The 18,733-nt window shown below is 40.4% G+C and overlaps 1 protein-coding gene across 5 annotated transcripts in view; it reads right to left on the bottom strand.

Moving 5' to 3' along the window:
- Window positions 1–18,733, bottom strand: part of PRDM16 (PR/SET domain 16) — a 465,190-nt gene that overhangs the window by 291,199 nt on the left and 155,258 nt on the right. For all 5 annotated transcript variants that reach the window (XM_019493858.2, XM_019493859.2, XM_059716432.1 and 2 more), the window contains exon 2: window positions 14,270–14,619. In XM_019493858.2, the coding sequence (XP_019349403.1) occupies window positions 14,270–14,619 (350 nt within the window). The remainder of the gene's footprint in view (window positions 1–14,269; window positions 14,620–18,733) is intronic.

Here is an 18,733-nt window from a genome sequence, read left to right as displayed (position 1 = left end):
AACTGGGCTTAGAGGTCACTAATGGGACAATAAAGACCTTGAGTAGTGGAAATGGCACATGAAAACTCATTGCTTTATGTTTACTGCTTGCCCGTTGTTTTTTGAGTGCTGACAATGGTGCTTGCCAGGGCACAAACCACCGAAAATGCACAATCTCTGCCCCAAGGAGCCTACAACCTGACTAGAATCTGGGCCTCTTGACATTCTTTTATAAAACATGTATGCTCATTAAAACCTAAGCACAGCTGCAGTGGACTGTGAAAAGTTAAGCTCTTCTCTGTCCGTTTCCCAGGAAATTGGAGCACAGCCAAAGATAACCTGTCCCATTTAGAGAAAGTATCTGCATTTTGCTTCAACAACACTCCAAAAAAGGCAGCCTTTTTTTTTCTTCCTACAGCGCTGAAATTCAGTTTGGTGATGATCTAAGCACTTGTGAATAGCAAAAGATCCTTAACTTCCTACACGGGAAGTATCTCTAAATCAGCGTCTGAAGCAATCGTCCCGTTAGCATTCAGGAGATTTGAGTAGACGAGCAAATCTTTTTGTCCCACTGCAACTAAGTCACAGATCAGGTTATAAGCACCAGAACAGTGTAGACATTTTGGATTGTGGACCTGTACTAACGAAATCTAACAGAATTTGAGTTCAAGTCCAGCTCTGGTATGAGTGAAAAACAAGCATATTAACCCTACCATTCCCTGATGCTTCCCAATTGCCAGCTAGATGACTGCCACAGAATGCATCAATTATAGATCAGTTCAGTGGAACAGATAACATTAAGAGTTGCCTGAACTTTCCACCAACTTTTGAATCAAATCAGGACTCAGTGCATTCTCTACTGTGTTACACTATGTCCCAGGCTTAGTAAGGGAGATCAAAAAGGAAGGTCAGTTATCATGGTATGTTTTTCTGGCTTGAAAGGTGCTGGGGGAAAAACAGCAATCTTGTAGCCATAGGCTTGAATGGTTTCACTGACTGGGTCTACCAAATAACTAGATAAGCTTCTAACATTTTGGCCCAACTCTTAACCTCTGAGGCTTGCTTGTCACTTCTCACTTTTGCATACATATCCCAAACTGCTCCACCAGTGGTTTTTCCCAAAGGCTCCTCCATGCCTTGGGACTCCACTCCTTGACTTTTCCTTTTCTTTCATTGAAGCAGAAGGCTAAAACTTACCAGCATTAAATCCATCAAAATCTGCTCCCTGCCTTAAAATGTTTATATTTATGTAACTTGGAAAGTTTACCTTATCAGGTAATTCCAAAACTCGGTGCATTTGACCCTTATTGTGTGACTACTTTAAAATGCAAGCTCCTACAGGCAAAGCCCCTGTCTCCATTTCTATCTTGTTCAATGCTATGGATGCTAATGGCAGATGATTTATTTATAACAACCATCACCACTGACAATACCAAAAATTAAACCACTGGCACTGTGTTTATTTCTTCCCTTGCCAAAACTTTCAAGTCAATTCACTTAAAAAAATCCACCATGCTGATGCAACTCTTATGGACATGGAGACCCTTTAGCTCCCAACACAGCAGCTCCTTTACGACCAGTAAACAAAAATATCCTGCTTAATAGCAGGAGGAAAAAAAAAAGGTAAACGGTATAAGCAAGAGAGTGAAAGCTGATGTCCTCCAGTACTAGGATTGCTCATGTGACTCCAGTAAAACAGCAATAGGTCCCAATGCTGCACAGACAGCAGGTTTATGCTAAACTCTGCTGGTTAATGTTTTTCCCCAAGAAACAATTACCGTTGCATCTCACAGTAGTTCTTTTGGACTGGGGCTGCTTTGAGAATAAAACGGGACTTCCTTTATATCGGTCATTTTGACAATTCTCAGCAGCGCTAAATTTACTTAGGAAAAAAAACAAATCAACTCCTCTTAAAAACCAGTCCCTGCTATTATTTTTTAAAGCTCTGTTCTTTCACTGAAGACAAGCAAACAAGAGTAGACCAAATTCCTGTGCCAGAGGAGTTCGGTAAGTAATTACATTTTTATTTTGTGCAGAACAGATTCGGTCTAAAACTGAAGAAGACTTTTGCTGTTCAGAGCTCTCCGAAACATCTGTTTCACTGGAGACCTTGTCTACCTGTACTCCCCTATTCTCCTCTCCTATCTCTCTGCAGGATCGACTATTCTAGCAACAAAGGTACTTTCCTAGGAAGGCCAGCGAAAAGGTAGAGACCTCAGTTATTCCTTAGACCTACTAGGCAGAAGACTTAGCCACTTTCCCATTTCATTCCTCTTTTCACAAACATTTGGTTGGTTTCTGTTTTCTCCTCCCCAAGTTAAAGGCAGTTCACCACTTATGGTCATTTACAGCTTACATCTCAGTAAATCCAGAAGGTGTCTGATGAAAAAGAGGGACTAGCCAAGCATCTTAATCCCCCTGTTCATTCATGCTCTCCGTAATGTTCTTTCAGGCCTCTGCTGAGAGACTAGGCTGAAATGAAGGCTGATAAATTAGTCTGGAGGGAAACAAGGCAGATTCTGCTTGTAAAAGGTCATTCCAACTTTGTTCTGGGTGAGGGTTTATCTCAACTGCAGCTGCGACAGACAATGGCCGCGGCCTAAGTGGCAGAAATCCTAGCTCTGCTCATGAAATTACTGTGCTGATAAGGTAGAATGGACTTTAGCAAGATCTAAATGGGAAAAGGGAGGTGGGGGGAAGGGGGTGACATGTAGGTATTTTTGAACATGATTGAACAGGGATGACACAATAAGACGTACAATTAAACCAATGATTTGCCTGGGCATTATCTCAAAATGAAGAAACATACTGCTGGCTAATCAGATAAAAAGGAAGAAAATACCCATTTTTCTGTGCTGAACGAACTGCTTTAATGCAAACCCAGAGGTAAGCTGGTGGGAATACAGTGGTTTCTATACCATAAAGGTTATAAAACAGATTAAATACAATGGCATTTCTCAAGGGTCAGTGCTTATGAGCTATGGTGTCATTTATCATACAGTACTTCGTTTCAGAGACCTATTGGCGATTTGCTTTAGAATTAGCAAATTCTCATCAAAGCCAGGTCAAGTTAGCCCCAGCTAAAGAGCAGCAGACAAGACAGAACATTTGGGTGAGAACAGCCCTCTGTACAAAGGATCTTGAATTTTTTTAAATCAAATTTGTACGCACCAAAGGCCAAAACAATAAGTGATGGCAAGTTCTGACTAGCCACTCTCCCATTGTGTGCCTTCTGATGTGTACACAGATTGACTTTCCTTCTGAGAGAGATGCCTCTCCTTTATTTACATGTCCCACTTGAAGGTGCATGTTTTCAATCAATGTAAACACATTAAATGGTCACAGTGCACAATTACCAGTCTGGAACCTGATTAAGCTAACCGCCTTCCATTTAGCCCAGTATCCAAAATGATTCTGTTATCTGTTCACTCTCAGAGAGGGCAGGGAGGAGGAGGAAATGAGAAGAGAGATGCAAAAATGTGGCTAGGTCATTATTACATAGGGATGGCTGGGCTAGACTGGGCTGACCTGATGAATAATTTAGGGGAAAAAAAGAAAGCAAATATCTAGAATAGAGGTAAAGCCAGAAATAGGTTATCAAAACCAGGCCACACACTTCCCATTCTGCTTAGAATCCAGGGGCGGGCAATTATTTTGGGCAAAACTTACTGAGTTTTGGCAAGCCATAGAGGGCTGCATGACAGGCAGCCCAGAGCAGATTAATATTAATTTTCTAAATTTTTTAGGGGCCCCATAGGCCAGATAGAGTGGCTTGGTGGGCTGCATCTGGCCCCCAGGCCGCATTTTGCCCACCCCTGGCTTAGACAGTCATTTCGTTTATTCAGTCAAGTCCTTTCTGAAGGCACACATGTTTCAGCCATGCCAAAATGGTGTGAAACAGCTAAGGAACCCAACATATGTAGCTCCAACTTACTTCTTGGTCAGACCTTCCCGGTGAGGCCTTTCTTTTCTCAGTTGTAAACTTTCAGGGGAGAAACTGTCTCATTTTGTGTCTTGTGTAGGACCTAGCTTGTTTGGGGGTTAAATAAACAAAACGGGAAGAGGTTGAACAATTAAAAATTATATTCAGTGGCTAGGGGTGTACTTGGTAGCCGTGTTGGTCTGAGACAAAAAGACATGCAAAAAACCAGAACTCCTGGTTCCAAAATGATACCTTTTATTAGACCAACTGGAAAATGGCAAGAAAACTGCCCTTTTCTGCAAGCTTTCGAGAGCAAAGTCCCTTCGTCAGGCTCTGGGAAAAGTGTAGGTGGTACAAGATGGTAAAAAGTCCCCATGGGTAGGAAATAAACTTCATTTTTGGGGACTTTTTACCATCTTGTACCATCTACACTTTTCCCAGAGCCTGACGAAGGGACTTTGCTCCTGAAAGCTTGCAGAAAAGGACAATTTTCTTGCCATTTTCCAGCTGGTCTAATAAAAGGTATTTTGGAACCAAGAGTTCTAGTTTTTTGTAGGTCTATTCAGTGGCTAGGAATTTCAGATCCTGATCCACATCCAAACTATTCCAAAGGGTGAAGAGCTATCTTTACAAATTTCTAGGTTGAGATCATTTCTAAAAAGTATAAAATAAAACTTCCTACATTTCTGCAGCCAGATAAGGACCAAGGAATGTGCCAAAATCTGAGCAGAGCTAAGATGCGGAAACCGCCAAAGTGCTGGTATTCAATGGGTGTGTCTACATGAGACAGTTACTGTGCAGTAGACCAATTAACTGCTCAGTAAACATCTCAGCATCTACATGTGCATCCCTATTTGGCTGGAGTAAATGCAATAAACTAAGTTACTCTGCTGCAGGATAGTATTTGTAAATATAAGTACTATTCTGCAGCTCAGTAAAACACTCTGCAACAGCATACGTGTAGATGCTGGAGGGGCTGGCTGGGGCATGAGGATGCTTCAGTGTGGGGGCTGCCTCCCAGCTAGCCCTGCACTGAAGCACCCTCATGCCCCAGCCAGCCCCTCCACAGCATGTTGAACTGTGGGGAGCTGCAATGTGCTGCAATCCCAGGTGCACATGCAGACATGGGCCTGGCAGCAATAAGCTCTGGAGCAATAAGCTCTGGAGTTTTTGCTGCACATTAATAGTCACGTGTAGATGTGCCCTGTCTCTCTTAGGATTTGTCCATTTATTTCTAAGGGATCTAATTTGTTAGTTGTGCCATTAGTTTGCATTTTCACATGCTTTGTTATTTACAGCTAGAAACTCAAATCAGATTCAACCAAAGATTGTCTCAAGGTCATATACTTTCAGAGCCCCGTCCTAGGCTTCTCAATGATGTACCATGAAAGTCATGACATTTTTGTTTAGGCTTGACCTTTGAGATTCCAGTCCCAACCCAAAACTCAGTGACATCCAGGTACTAGGACTGAGCTACACTGAGTGAACCTAAAGAAAAGAAAATGCCTGAATACCAAGAAAGTGCAACTACCAAGGTTTTGTTGAACCAAAGGTGGAATTAGACCTATACTAGCTTTAATCAATCTAATTAGCATGCAACAGTAGACCTAGTGGCATGGACATTGGTGTGGTTTTTACAAACAAAAGGAGGAAACTTGATTACTGGAGTTAGATTAAAGCGAGCACAAATCTAATCCCCACTTGTACTGTGAATAAAGCTGTGATTGTGGCCTGCACTTAGTCTAAGTTGTACACAGTGGACAATTTATTATAAGTGACTTTGTGATGCTTCCATACTTTGGAACTTGAGATGGGACAAGATTCAGGTGTCTTCCTTACTTTCCATATACATTCATAATGTAATTCCTATTTATTGATGATTTTCCTCACAAAAGGCTACTGTAGTCCAATGCTCCACCAGCCATGACTCTCTGGGAGAGTTGAAATATAAAGCCTGGAATCATATGATAGTGACCATTCCAGATGAAGAAATAGCGAATGTCCTGTATCCTGCAAGGCTTCTGACAAGGCTATGTTTCATGTCTTGTAGTCACAAGTGAGCTATTCTTGGTTTTCTCTCTCTTCTTAATGTAGATGATAAAATACTGTTTCAGAAGCTGGTATTCATGGATGTCTCTCAAAGACGAAAAGAAAATATTTATTTCCTTTTTCTGCTTGTGAATCAGAATGTTCTATTTAAAGAAAGTGCCCTCTGCCGGGGACTGCTCATGAGTTATTACCCCTTATGGAAATAAAGGAGAAATATCACTGAGGTATTCTTAGTCATTCCTTCTCTCTCTGTCTCTTTTTCTCTTAATTCCTTATATACCCATGTTTCAGAGAAGTGCCTAAGATAGTGCAGGATCTTTTGGCATTCCAGGGCCTAAAAAAGACTCGCTCTTTTAACCCCAGTGTCATGGCATTTGGGGAAGCATCAGACAGTAGCACAGATTTAAATGGGCTCACTCTAAAGGTTTTCTTAATTCACCATTTTTAACCCAAGGCAAAAATGGGAAAAGGGATCAAAGTCCTTCAGACTCAGAATGAGAGATAGGGAGCATCCCTTTGATAACACGAGAACCTCACATTACTGTCATTAAACTTCAAGAACCCAGTTCTGAAAGACTTCTAACATTTGGAATATTTTTTCCTTTCTGATTTCTGTTCCAGAACCCAGCAACATGGAAGTGACTGTACAAAAAGTGGTTCTAGGCATGTTTTTAATGCCACTCACAGCTGAGAGGCCAGTGATTGAAGGGGCATGGTGACTGCACCATCCACTCAGAGCTAAAAAGACTGAAGATATTGCACTGTTGCAGATATTTCCACTGTTAATGCCTATATTGTATTTATCCTCTCGAGAGAAGGATCAAATCTCCAAGGCTTTGAAGTCTAGAAATTTTCATAACCCCTCCTTGATCACACCATTTAAACAAAAATGTTTAATAGATATCCATTGGTAATCAGATTTTTTTCTTTAAAAATGCACATTTATTTTGTCAAGCTCAAATCCAAAGCAAATGTATGGCCAGGTTCATGAAAATCATTTCCAGGTAAGCTTAAATTACTGAGGTAACAATGCTGTTTTAACTGCTCTTAGCAGCCATTAATGGCTATGGCAGTATTTAGAAGTCCCACATTGCCGCCATGTCCTGTTTCCGATAAGAACATTGCCTTGTACGCTGCTGGTTTTGCATTTATGCTGGCAAAAGAGAAGGTGTGAAGCCATGCAGGAACCCTTGCAAGGGGACAAGTCTCACTGTCCAGGTACTATGCTCCACTCTGGAAGGACTGTGTACACTCTACTGCCACAGCCCAGCCTCGAGAGTGCAGTAGAGGCAGCTCTTTAAACAGCAGTTCCTAAATTCCTGCCTTAAGAGAGGTAATGGCTACTGACATTATTCTCAGAGCCAGAGAGAAAGGGAGAGGTTGGGGTAAATGAATGAATCAGAAAATACAGAAAAAAGACCTAGAAGAAAATGGCATCATGTCCTTTTATTCTAAAGATATCACAATGTACTTAGTAAGTGAAGGGGCAAACAGGTTTTAAGGTTGATTTGTTTAGGGAAAGACATCAGATACTGCTTGAAACAACTTTGGCTTAGAAATCAGACAGATGAGAACAAGCTCTTCTGAAAGATATCTATTCTGGTGCTTCTCTATTAAAGCAGAATTGGCAACAGCAGGGACAGCATCTCCCATGAGGCACATTAGCACTTTGGATTCTGAATATGAATGCTAAAAACAACTTTAGGGCTCTGCTTCAGTTCAGACTAGGGACTCGGGTCTTGGTTGGATTTTACTTTAAAGAAACTGTTTGCCTAGAAGGACAGTAGGAATTATAAATGCATGTAAGGTCTGATGTTCTCAAGGCTCTCATGCCCTTCAGCAGATTTTGGATCAGGTTAAGTGAAGTGAAATTATTTGAGCTCTGTGTTCTTCCACTAACAGCCAGTCAAGAAACCCTCACTCTTGGAAATATGTGCAGATGTCTCTTCCCACTTTATATAATTTTGTTTAAGCCCCAAGGAAGTATGATACGATTCTCTTTTCAGTTCTCGGAGCCAGTTCTCTGAAGCACATTCTTCCTCAGTGTGCGTATGTCATGATTTCTCAAAAAAACCCCAACCCCCCCCCCCAAAGTTTAAATATTCTCTCCTATGAGAGCAAAGAGGTTGAACTATTATGTGTAACTGACACCATAAAGTATCTCAGATATTCAAGCAGAGTTCACTATTGGCCTGGATGTGATCCTGGGGCTTTCAAGCCAAGAACTCGTGCTGTGTCTTAACTGCTTATTACTGTTAATTTATCAATGCCGATCACTTATTTTAATAGGATGCTTTCTATCCCCACCTTTAAAAACTGAACTAATACACAGCACAGGGCAGTGGGGAGGGTTAGTCACATAAAAGAAAAATCCACAAAACCTAAAATCCGAGTGGAAGAAGAATCACTTCCTGTATTTAACAGAACTTCACTTGTTAAAAAAAAAAGTAAAACCAAAGGAACCAATAGTTCTGTTTGATCTATTCTATTCTGTGCAATAAAATGAATTAGCAGCATATCTAAATATTACTCCCAAGTCCGCTCACATTCAATTGCTCCCTCTAGGAGTCTCTCCCAGCCATCTTTTAATTAGCAAAATAAACAGCACAATGATAAATGTCATTATTTACTCAACAAAACGATCAAAATCATTGTGCTGGCCTTTTTTTATTTTTTTTTAAGGCCCCAGGGGCAATAAAGTGAAAACATGTTGTGATTTATTTGGGGCATTGTGACTGGTGTGTTTGTGTCAGCAGGCAAGGGAGTAATAGGACCAAGGGAGCCAAACAGAAGTGCACTTGCATCACACTAAATAATCAAAGGCTTTTAATTTGTGCTGTGTCCTCTTCTTTAAAAAAATAAATAGACAAATATGAACACCATGGTGGTTTCAGGGAATTGACTTCAGAGAGAAAACATAGAGCACACACAGTCCTATATAAGAATTTACTGAATCATCTCTGGCAGGGGGAGAATAAGCAGCCGGACACATCTCATATTCTTATGAAATGAGAGTGAATCATTCACTGTCATGCCATGCTAGGAAAAAAAAGGCATATGAATAACAGGGGTGGTTTAAATTAAAGAATTTGTTTAAAAATACATTCTGGAAAGCAAATATTTGGGAAAAAAAATGTGTAAAGAAACAATGTGGTTAAAGGAATGAAACAGATAACGCAGGGAATTTTCACCCCATCCCAACCTGATTCTTCCCATCCTGCTAAAGGGGAAAATGTCAATAATAAACAATTATGCATCTTTTTCTCCTTCAAGGTCAGACCCAGCCTTCTGTATTCCCTACCTGATGTTTCAGGCTATTAAGAGGAAATAATGAGTAAGCTGAAAGTTTCAGTAAATGGCATTCTTCTTTTACCTCCTGGAGCTAGATGTTTAACTTCGGTGCCAGGCATGGATGAAGCATATAAAATAAAACTGGCCCTTACCTCAAGCAGCACTGAGCTGCCTTTAAAGTTTGAAGAGGCTACAACCTAAACCCCTGCAAGAGGTTCAGTTGACTTTTTAGTTTAATTTTAATATTCATATCCAAGCCTAAAATCTGAAAGCTGATCTTTCATTCTTGACCTGAATAGACTAGTCCACACTGGGGGAGAAGGCAGGGGGAGCCCATGCCAGTAGATTTCCTAGACTGAAAAGTTTTAGTGCAAGAATTTCATCCATTAAGTTATTAAACTGTTGAATGAAATGGCAGATGCCAAAATTATCCTGTGTGAAATAAAAACACTAATGAAATATATTTGATGTGGCAGAACAAATAATTCATGTAGCCAGCAATCAATAGCAACAAGTAAGTAGCGGGAATCCTGTGACAGGATTCCCCTTAAATTCATGAGAAGACAAGGAAGATTGAAAGTACAGGTTATGTAGGACTATTTAAAAATATAATGTTGAACAGAAGGAGAGTACCTGCCGATAGAGAAATACAGAACTAGAACTACAATCATTATTCTACTAGCACATTACTACTGTGATAACCATAGTTATAGTAAGAAAGAGCATGTAGACACACACGTTTAGTTTTGGAGTGATCAAAGATCCACTGATCATATTTTTCTCATGTCCACTGTCCCCTGCAATGACTTTCATTGAGAGTGGTTGGAAACACATGGCTAAATAATCAATGGTCTTTAATACAGAGGATATTAAGCAAAACAAAAGAGGACATTTCTTGTCAGCATCCAGAGGTAAGCCACCTTAACCAACTCATGTAGGCAGAAGCACAGTTTAAAACACGGATTCCAGTTTAGAGCACAAAAAAGATACATCACCTAGACGTGCCATGTAGGAGATGGTTTTGTGACAATGCAGATTTCTAAAAACAAGGTTAAAACTGCTTAGAAGTGTTTGGAAAATGACCCAGAACAAAATGGGGAGGAGCCCAAAAAGCAGGTGATTGGTGTCTGTACTACCAAGGTCAAACAAGATAGCGTCAGGGTGGATCCAAGACAGTGTTTGAGGACGTTGGAGTGAGGACAAATACTTCTAACTTTCTGGCATGAAATGTACCTGTCAGCCAGGGAACAAAAGAATGCCGCAGCAATGCGAGGAATACCATAGAGAAGGGAAGTTCACTCACGTACACCACAAAAATAAATAGTATCACAAAGTCAACTTATATGGCAGATAATAGATATGGCCTGTATCGGGCCTGGCATTTGGTGAGTAATGGAGATATGCAACATTACTTAAAAATACGAAAGCAAACAAAAGCTTTTATCAGAATAACATAGGAGACAAAAAACAAAGTTACTTCAAGGTCAAGTTTTCCAGTATTCAAATTTCCTCCAATTTCCAAGACCTGTGAGCCAAAAAGATAGTGTTTTATCTACCAAGTGTTCCAAAGGTGTGGACACTGTAACAGTTACACTGGCATTAAATTATACCTGCGTAAGATGTTCCACTATAGCTGTTATGTCTGTATGCTCCTATTATGGTGTAAGATGGAGCAAAACTGGTATAACTTCAACCCTGAACGAAGCAGGGCTATAGTAGTTTTTGGGCCTCTTACACTGCTATAGCAGCAGACAGATGTAGTAGTTAAATCAGAACAGCTGATATGTACTCCTGTGCAGCAAGCCCCTCCCTCACGATGCACTCACATTTTTTTAAACACTTTAAAAATGATGTCCGTGCACAGCCTAAGGAGGACAAACCTGAATAAAACCTCATTTGGAATGTAACAGGTTTGGGAAAAAACGGGAGGATTAACTTCTCTGTTAAAGGCACTTCCTTTTTGCAGCCTAAGAACCATTTAGACGGCATATTCCTTGAGGAATGTTTTCCTTCGTTCCACAAGGTATTACCATATTGCTCATAAAAGAATATTTAACATGTGAACAGTATTTTGTGCGATTCCACAGCTTCTCTGTACCCACACCCTCTCTGAAATGGCCAAATATTTCCAATGCTCTAACGGATGAAAAACTCCTTTTCCACAAGCATACTTTGAAAGCAATGTTGACCCAACATTCAACACATTCTGAAGTGCACAACAGACAAAGCTAACTCCAGGATGAACCTATGAGGCACCTCCATTACATATCCGGGAAAGTTAAGCTGTGAGTTCTCTTTTTACATGTCTTTACTTTTCTCTTAAAAAAAAAAAAAAAAAAAAAAATTATGATAGGGAGATCTGACTCATTCATTCATTCAACCAAGCCCTGATTCTAGCACCTCAGAAACTTCCTATTGCAGAGGGAAGGCAAAATATAGTTGAGTTTTGTTTTTGCAGTGAGTGTCTTGCTTTTTTATGCACTTTGGACATATTAAAAAAGTAAGCAAACACATCTGTTGCAGCTGGGCACATTTCTCTAGGCTTCACAGAATCTAGCTGTAAAGTCTACAGAATTAGTACATTTTAGAAGTATAAATATGAGAAGAGCTGAGCATAAACTTATTTTAAATTAAATCTGACCTTTCTTCTTTTTGACAATTCTTTGTTATTTATGAACTTGGACAAAAAAATTATGGCATATCAGCAGCTTTTCAAATAACTCCTGTTTAGGTTTCTTTAATAATGTATAAAATTCTTATTGCTAGTGAGGATTAGTGTCATTTGATATTATATGCCTCAAAATCCATTTAATTTCAAGACAACTTTCATTTCCTCACACAAATAGTTTCAGATCGTTCTTATTATTCATTTTGTTTGTGACCACTCACATGAGTAAAATCCTATGCACAAAGATATTCAAGAAAAAAAAATGACAATTCATCCATCCCTGTAAATCATGGAGTAAGTAGGTCCTTGCTAGTACAAAGTGAATTGTTTCAGACACAAGGAAAGCTACTACAAATGAATGCTATTTTTGGTGATTTTTCACTGACTGGTTTCTGACTGTAGAGGTGAGTTTATAAAAACTTTTCTAAGGTTTTGGTACCGTGTGTGTGAACAACATAAAACCTGTAAAGTAACTACATCATGTATTTGCGTTGAATTTCAGCCAGGACAGGAAGAAGAAATACCAAGAGAAAGGTGGTTCTTGTGCTATCCAGTTACTAACCTGACCAAAACCAAGAAATACTGAAAACCTTGCTAGAGAGCATCTCCCCAAGGGTCCCCTAGCTACTGGGGTTAACAGAATTTCAGGTGTTTTTGTTTTAACACTTTTGAAAATCCTGGAACTGAAAATCTAGCTTTGTTTTTCAAGCTGCCAGGGCTCTGGATTAAAAATGTACAACATGGCTAAAGAATTTCAACAACTAGTTGAAGAAAGTTTCTTCAAAGCTGCCAATATATGCTTGAGCTAATGTAACATTCTGAAATAGTTCTCCCCGGTTATAACTTACTGGAGAAAAAGAAAAGTCTAACCAAGTTAGATTTCACGGGTCTGTGACTGTTACATCATCCTGCACTGAAGAGACTTAAATGGTTCTTAAATAGACGATCTGTGCTCTAATACATTCGTAAGTGAAAGAGATTCAGGCACAAGTAAATATATGCAGTAGCTAAGCTTCCCTTAGAATGAGCTGTCTGCATCGATGCAGTGAAACGAACTATGCCAGAGAATTTCAGAGCAACATCATATTAATTGTTGTTCTATTGCCTTGTGCTCGTTTAAATCATAGAGATTCTACCTGCCTCTTTTTTTTTTTCAAATGAGAAAGCTTATTGGGATGCTACTGTCACTCCTAGCAGCACACAGATAACAAACATGTCTAAATCACAGGCAATACAGTTTAAAAGGAATTCCGCAGTTCCTCTTCTCAAACCCAGTGTCTTAAACCTCATTAGATATGTGTAAGCATGAAGTGACAGATACTGTGCCAAATCTCTGGAGAATGTGAAACGGCTGAAAAGCAATAGACTGACACCAGTCCATGCTATCTGAATATGTGGCCCTCAGATTCAGTCCTAAAGGGATTCCCCATTTAATGGGGGGGAAGAATACTTTGGACTCCTGGGGTGGGGGGAGGGGCATTTTAATTAGAGCAGCTCTCAGGAGTTGCTCTAATTAAAATGCCCGCAGTGTCTCGTGTATTCAGGGTCCCGTGTTTCAAAATGGCAGTGGGGGTGCTTTAACTAAAGCTTGTTTGACCAGCTTTAAAGTGCCATTTTGAGACACGGGGACGCTAAATACACGAGACACTGCAACACGCTGGAGCAAACTTAATTACTTGAGTCTGCTCTGGTGCATTCATATCAGAACGTGTCAGAGCACGTAGGAATATACAAATGGGGGAGGCTCGGGAAGAGTCTAAGGATAAACCTCCCAGTGGGGTTTGACACTGTTTTCCATAGTCTAAAAAAATTCCTTGTTCAGTTCCAGAGGAAACCCTGCCCCATGTCTTTTTGTGTCTCTTTACCATGGTCACAGGATAGGGAGCTCCAGAACACCTGCTTCAGGGATGTTAGCAAGCTATTCTCGTTGAACAGCTTGTAAGGTCTGGCAACACAAACACAGACTGAATATCTAGGGTGGCATATTGAAATATTTTGCGATCTGCAAATGTATGATGCAATTAATCTTACTTGTTCTGTTGTGGCAGCAAGTTCTGAATCACAATTTGAAAACTGCAAGAATATGTATTTTAAGAAATGGTACATCAGTAAGGCCAACCATGCTAAAATAGTGCTAGAGCAGTATTTGTAGCCCAGAGGAAGACCTACAGGATTTTGGACACTTTTTCTTTAAATAGTGCATGCAAACTGGTTTGCAAGATAAGCCAGGGAAACATGACATTAGTAAAGTCACTCCTTCCCATACACTTCTATCCCCAGGCCAGTCAGGACTCAGTCTAGCTTATTAAACAGTTTGTACAAGACAAATGAGCGTGATCAATCATATTCAGCTTGCTTACCTCCCATCCAAAGTTTGTTTCCTTTAGCGTGTTCCTTTGCACTGTCGTGTAAGGTCCAAATCTTTCCCCAACTTCAATCTTCTTTTTGGCCCAGATCCCTAGCCCTGCCCCTGGAATCGAGGATTCTCTGAGTTCAAAATCTGCTGGTATTGGAATGTCATCAGGAATGTAGACAGGAGCTTCATAAGGTGAGCCCTCCTTGGGGGTGAAGTCCTCGCTGGTGGGAAAAGGTGATGGAGGGCCGACAGGGATGGGGGACATAATACTGTCCTCTGTTTCCTCCTCTGCACTCTCACCAGCCAGGAGATCGGGATCGGTCTCGTACATATTATTTACAATCTCGCTATCACCTACAGGGGAAACAACAGAACAAAACAACCCGTCATCCTGAGGTGAACAATTAGTGATCCCCTGCCCTAAACAAGAAATATCAAAATGCTGAGGATGTGCTAAGAAATGGTGCAAGAAGAATGATGATCCTGAGCTACAGACTTCAGACTCACAATTACCCTTGTTGATTTTGAGGTATTTTCATGCCTCCCCCATAACCTGAAGAAGAAGGGCTCAAGTTTGGATCTACAGCTAAAATAATGCACAGCTAATGATAATGATATAAGGCTCCCCCTTCCTTGGCTAATTCTTTGGGTCCAGGTTATTGCTTAAGATGTCTGTTGGTTTAAGGAGTACTGAGTGTCACAAAGTTTCATACCTCAGAATGGAAGTTTTTATTTTAAAAGGAATAGAGGGCAATAGTGAGACAGAAAAAAGGACATAGAGATACTGGCTGTGCAGTACATGAGACAGCAGAAATGGAGGCTAGTAACCAGGGCTATCATGCTGCATTGACTCAGGGAAGCCATTACAGACAACCTCCATTGAGGAAATGAGACTGGAGGAAAACAGACAAGGTACTAGGGCTGCCTATAATTGTTTATTTCTTTAAGCAGCTCAATATACTTTACATCAAAAGCCACAAGCCACATTAAAGTAAAATTTTGGTTGAGATTTCAAGTGCACAAAAATTAAAGTTATTAAACAGAGCTTTCCTTTCCTTTGCGGGCCATGAAATAAGTCACACTTGCACACCAGGGAGCGTAGGTGCTTCCTTCCACTCATTGACAGTATGGCAGGAAGCGCTTGCACAACAGAGCTACTAAATATCTTATTTGCATTTTGTGAACATCTCTCATGAGCAACCTTTCAGACGGAACAGCCTCACCTGCCCCAAACTACAGGGCTGAGGCGAGAAGAATCTGTCAGGTCATGGTGACAATGAATGAACAGCAGCACTTCTCCACGAACATCCCACAACATCATTATAGCTTGTGGAGAACACCAGTACAAGTCAGTCCTAGAGTATGTACAGCACATTACCACCTAAGAAGCTCTGTCCTGGGACATGGGATGGGGCCTAAGACAGTCTACAGGTTTCTGGAGTAATATAGTCATCAACACCTGTGGTTCAAGTTTGGCAAGAGCTGCCTGGCTAGTTTTAGATTTGGTTTATTTGGTTCAATGGGTTATTTAATAAAATCTGTGGCCAACTTGACCTTCAAATTATGTCTCTTTCTTCATATGTGGCTTGGCACTTGGCAATGAATGTTCCTTCTCAAGCAGAACTATATAGCATCACTAGTTTACAATATTGTATTAAGAGTAATGTATCATATATGCTTAAACAGTGGACATTTTAAGTTGCTCTCCCAACCACAGTACATATATTGTTTCACAAAACTCCATAGGACAAGGATGTGGTTTGAAGCTACTACACTGAAACAGAAAGCTATGGAAAAGTTGTATATTTTTCTGGAACTGATATTATTCCATGCAGCATTTCATAATCTGGTTAGAAACAGATCAATTCAAGACCTATTTAAAACCGTTCTTTCAGAGGAAACCAAAACCTTTAAAAGTCATGTGGCTAAAACACTTATTTAATTTAGCAGCATTCAGAACAGCAATTATTAGTCTTTAAGTGGCCGGCGGTTTCTTTTTTTAATTGATTTGTGTGATCTTTTCACAAAAGCAACAGCAGAACTGCAGCTGTTCCCCTTGTGCCTAAAGTTCTTAAGTTGTTTAGGTTACAAAAACACCCACATAAAACATTTAAATGGGATGTATGCAGAATAAAGGTAAAATTGTAAGTAGGAGCAATTAGCATTATTAGTCAGAATTGGTAACTGTGTCCAGTTACAAACAATGTGTCCAAGCTAGTGAGGGCTTAGCACCCTTGTGCTAACACCAAAATGTTTACAAATAGAGTAGAAGGTACTCAGTGCTTTGAATGATTGGGCCAAATCAGACTGGAAAATGGGATGGAGTTGTGTTTTTTGTTGGGTTTTTTTTTTTTTTTTTTTTTTTACACAATAAACATCCTTAATCCTGCAAGAGTGTTGAGGCTTCATTCTTACAGAACAATTAGGAAATTAGTGTTGTTATTTTAGCAAGCACAAATTATTACACTTGAGATAATTACAAGGACATGCCATCATTAAAGCCATAGCTGCAAGCATCAATTTTCATGTTTGATTTTCGCTTCTAAAAGCTAAATGCCTCCCCGCTTCCCCCCCTGAAAAAAAAAGAAAATGAGGATTTGAAGCCTACTCCATCAGGTGTTGAGCATGGCTAAGACACTGGAACCCAGAATGAGAGACCGTTGAAAATTTTCCAACAAAACAGATTTGCGTGGGGAAATGCCGATCCACCGAAAATGAAATGGGGCGTAGAAGCACGTCAGTTTGGACGAACTTCCAACAGGACTCTGCCTGCCGGGCAGCACGCCCATGACAAACCACCTAGTCTCCTGCCAGTTCATCTGCAAGACTACTGGGAAGAAAGGGCCTTCCAGCATTTGCAGCTCTAGCGTAGCTTTGCCCTGTGGACTGCTTTGGAGATCCCTTCGAGTCCTGGGAGCTCTGGGGCTCCTGGTACTGATGGCAGGAGTGGCTGGGGTTCTGCTGCAGGAGTAAGAAGCCCTGGCTCCAGCTTCATGCCACAAAGCTGGGAATGTGGAAAACTTAATGGTTTCCAAGATCTCTGTCAGACCTGGAAACGTCTGAAGCCGTGGCTAGGTAGAAAGCCTCAGAGTACCAGCTCCCCTGCTCAATGTCATTTTGACATTTTTATTTTATTCTGAAATGAACCCCAGTTCCCCACACACCCTGGTTTCCCAACAGCAGGAACTTTTGAAATGTATGCTTTTCATTCCAAATGCAATTTTTGTCTTCAGAATTTCCCTCAGAAAGTTGGATTTTTGACCAGCCTTCTCCAGAAGTCAGACGAAGCAAACCTCTTGCAGTGAAAAAAAAAAATAGCTTTGAGTTGCTTTACTGTGCTGCTATAGACAGAGTGTACATCTGATGATTATGAGGCTTGCTACAGGATTTGGTTATTATTTATACGGTATTATGGTAGTGCCATTCAGTTTGTACAGCCTCTGGTACGTAGCAAGAGAAAGCTCTGGTCTCAAAGCTGACAGCCTGAACAGACACGAGGCAAGGACTCTTCATACCCTGTTACAGATGGGGAACTGAGGTGCAGGGAAATTAAGTAACATGCCTGAGTTCACATAGGACAGCTGTTGCAGAGCTGGGAAACCAGCTGCAATCTGTTTATTGCCTTCACCAAATGACCATTCTTCCTCACCCTTGAAGTGGAATGGGAAGGAAAAACTAAGCTTTCTATAAAGGTTTCCACTCTCATTCCTTCCCGAAAAAGACATCCTTTCACCCCACAAACACCTCCTTTAAGCATGAATGGAGGAGATCTATTTTTCAGTAAACACACCAATCCAGAGAAGGGTAATTTGTAAAAGTACCACTGTAGTTTGCAATCCAAACATAGGCCTACAATCACTGCTAACCAGGCCTCAATTACAGTAGAAGTGTTTCCAATCACTTTCTAGCTTGCTGGATGGCTCTGCCAAGAACATCAGTTTTTTACAACTTAGAAATATGCTACACAATAGTATGTTATTTACTTGTAAGAAAACCTGAAATTCTTTATTTTGCTTGTTCAGTGATTTCAGGTTATAGGTTCATGACTGTGATGCTCATTCCAAAACCTTCTTTAGGGAGGCCTAAAAAAAAAGGAAGAAAAGAAACAAAATACTGGGAGTAGGGATGCGTCTAGGAAAAAAAAAACTCCAGGATACAGTCATAAAAATGTAAATCTTCACGAGTTCCACTTAGTCATGGCAGCCTCAATATTCTTCCTCTAAAACTTGCACCAAATCAGCTGGTGGCCCTTGCCAAGTGGATCTACTGTGTTAAGTAGATTGAATTTTATTAGTTGATGTTAAGAATCATGAACCAAAAAGATGACAAAAAAGCCAGAAGGGAAATACAGAGCACCCGAGTGAGGGACTAACGTAAGAGGGATGGGGGTAAGGAGGGGAACACAACTAGGTTACAGAAAATACAATGTTCGCCAACTAACTTCTGTGCATATGAAAGTCAAGACAGT

Source organism: Alligator mississippiensis, chromosome 13, assembly GCF_030867095.1.
Source record: "Alligator mississippiensis isolate rAllMis1 chromosome 13, rAllMis1, whole genome shotgun sequence".
NCBI lineage: Eukaryota > Metazoa > Chordata > Crocodylia > Alligatoridae > Alligator > Alligator mississippiensis.
Note: the sequence above shows the minus strand (reverse complement) of the source record. Positions and strands in the feature narration are given on the sequence as shown.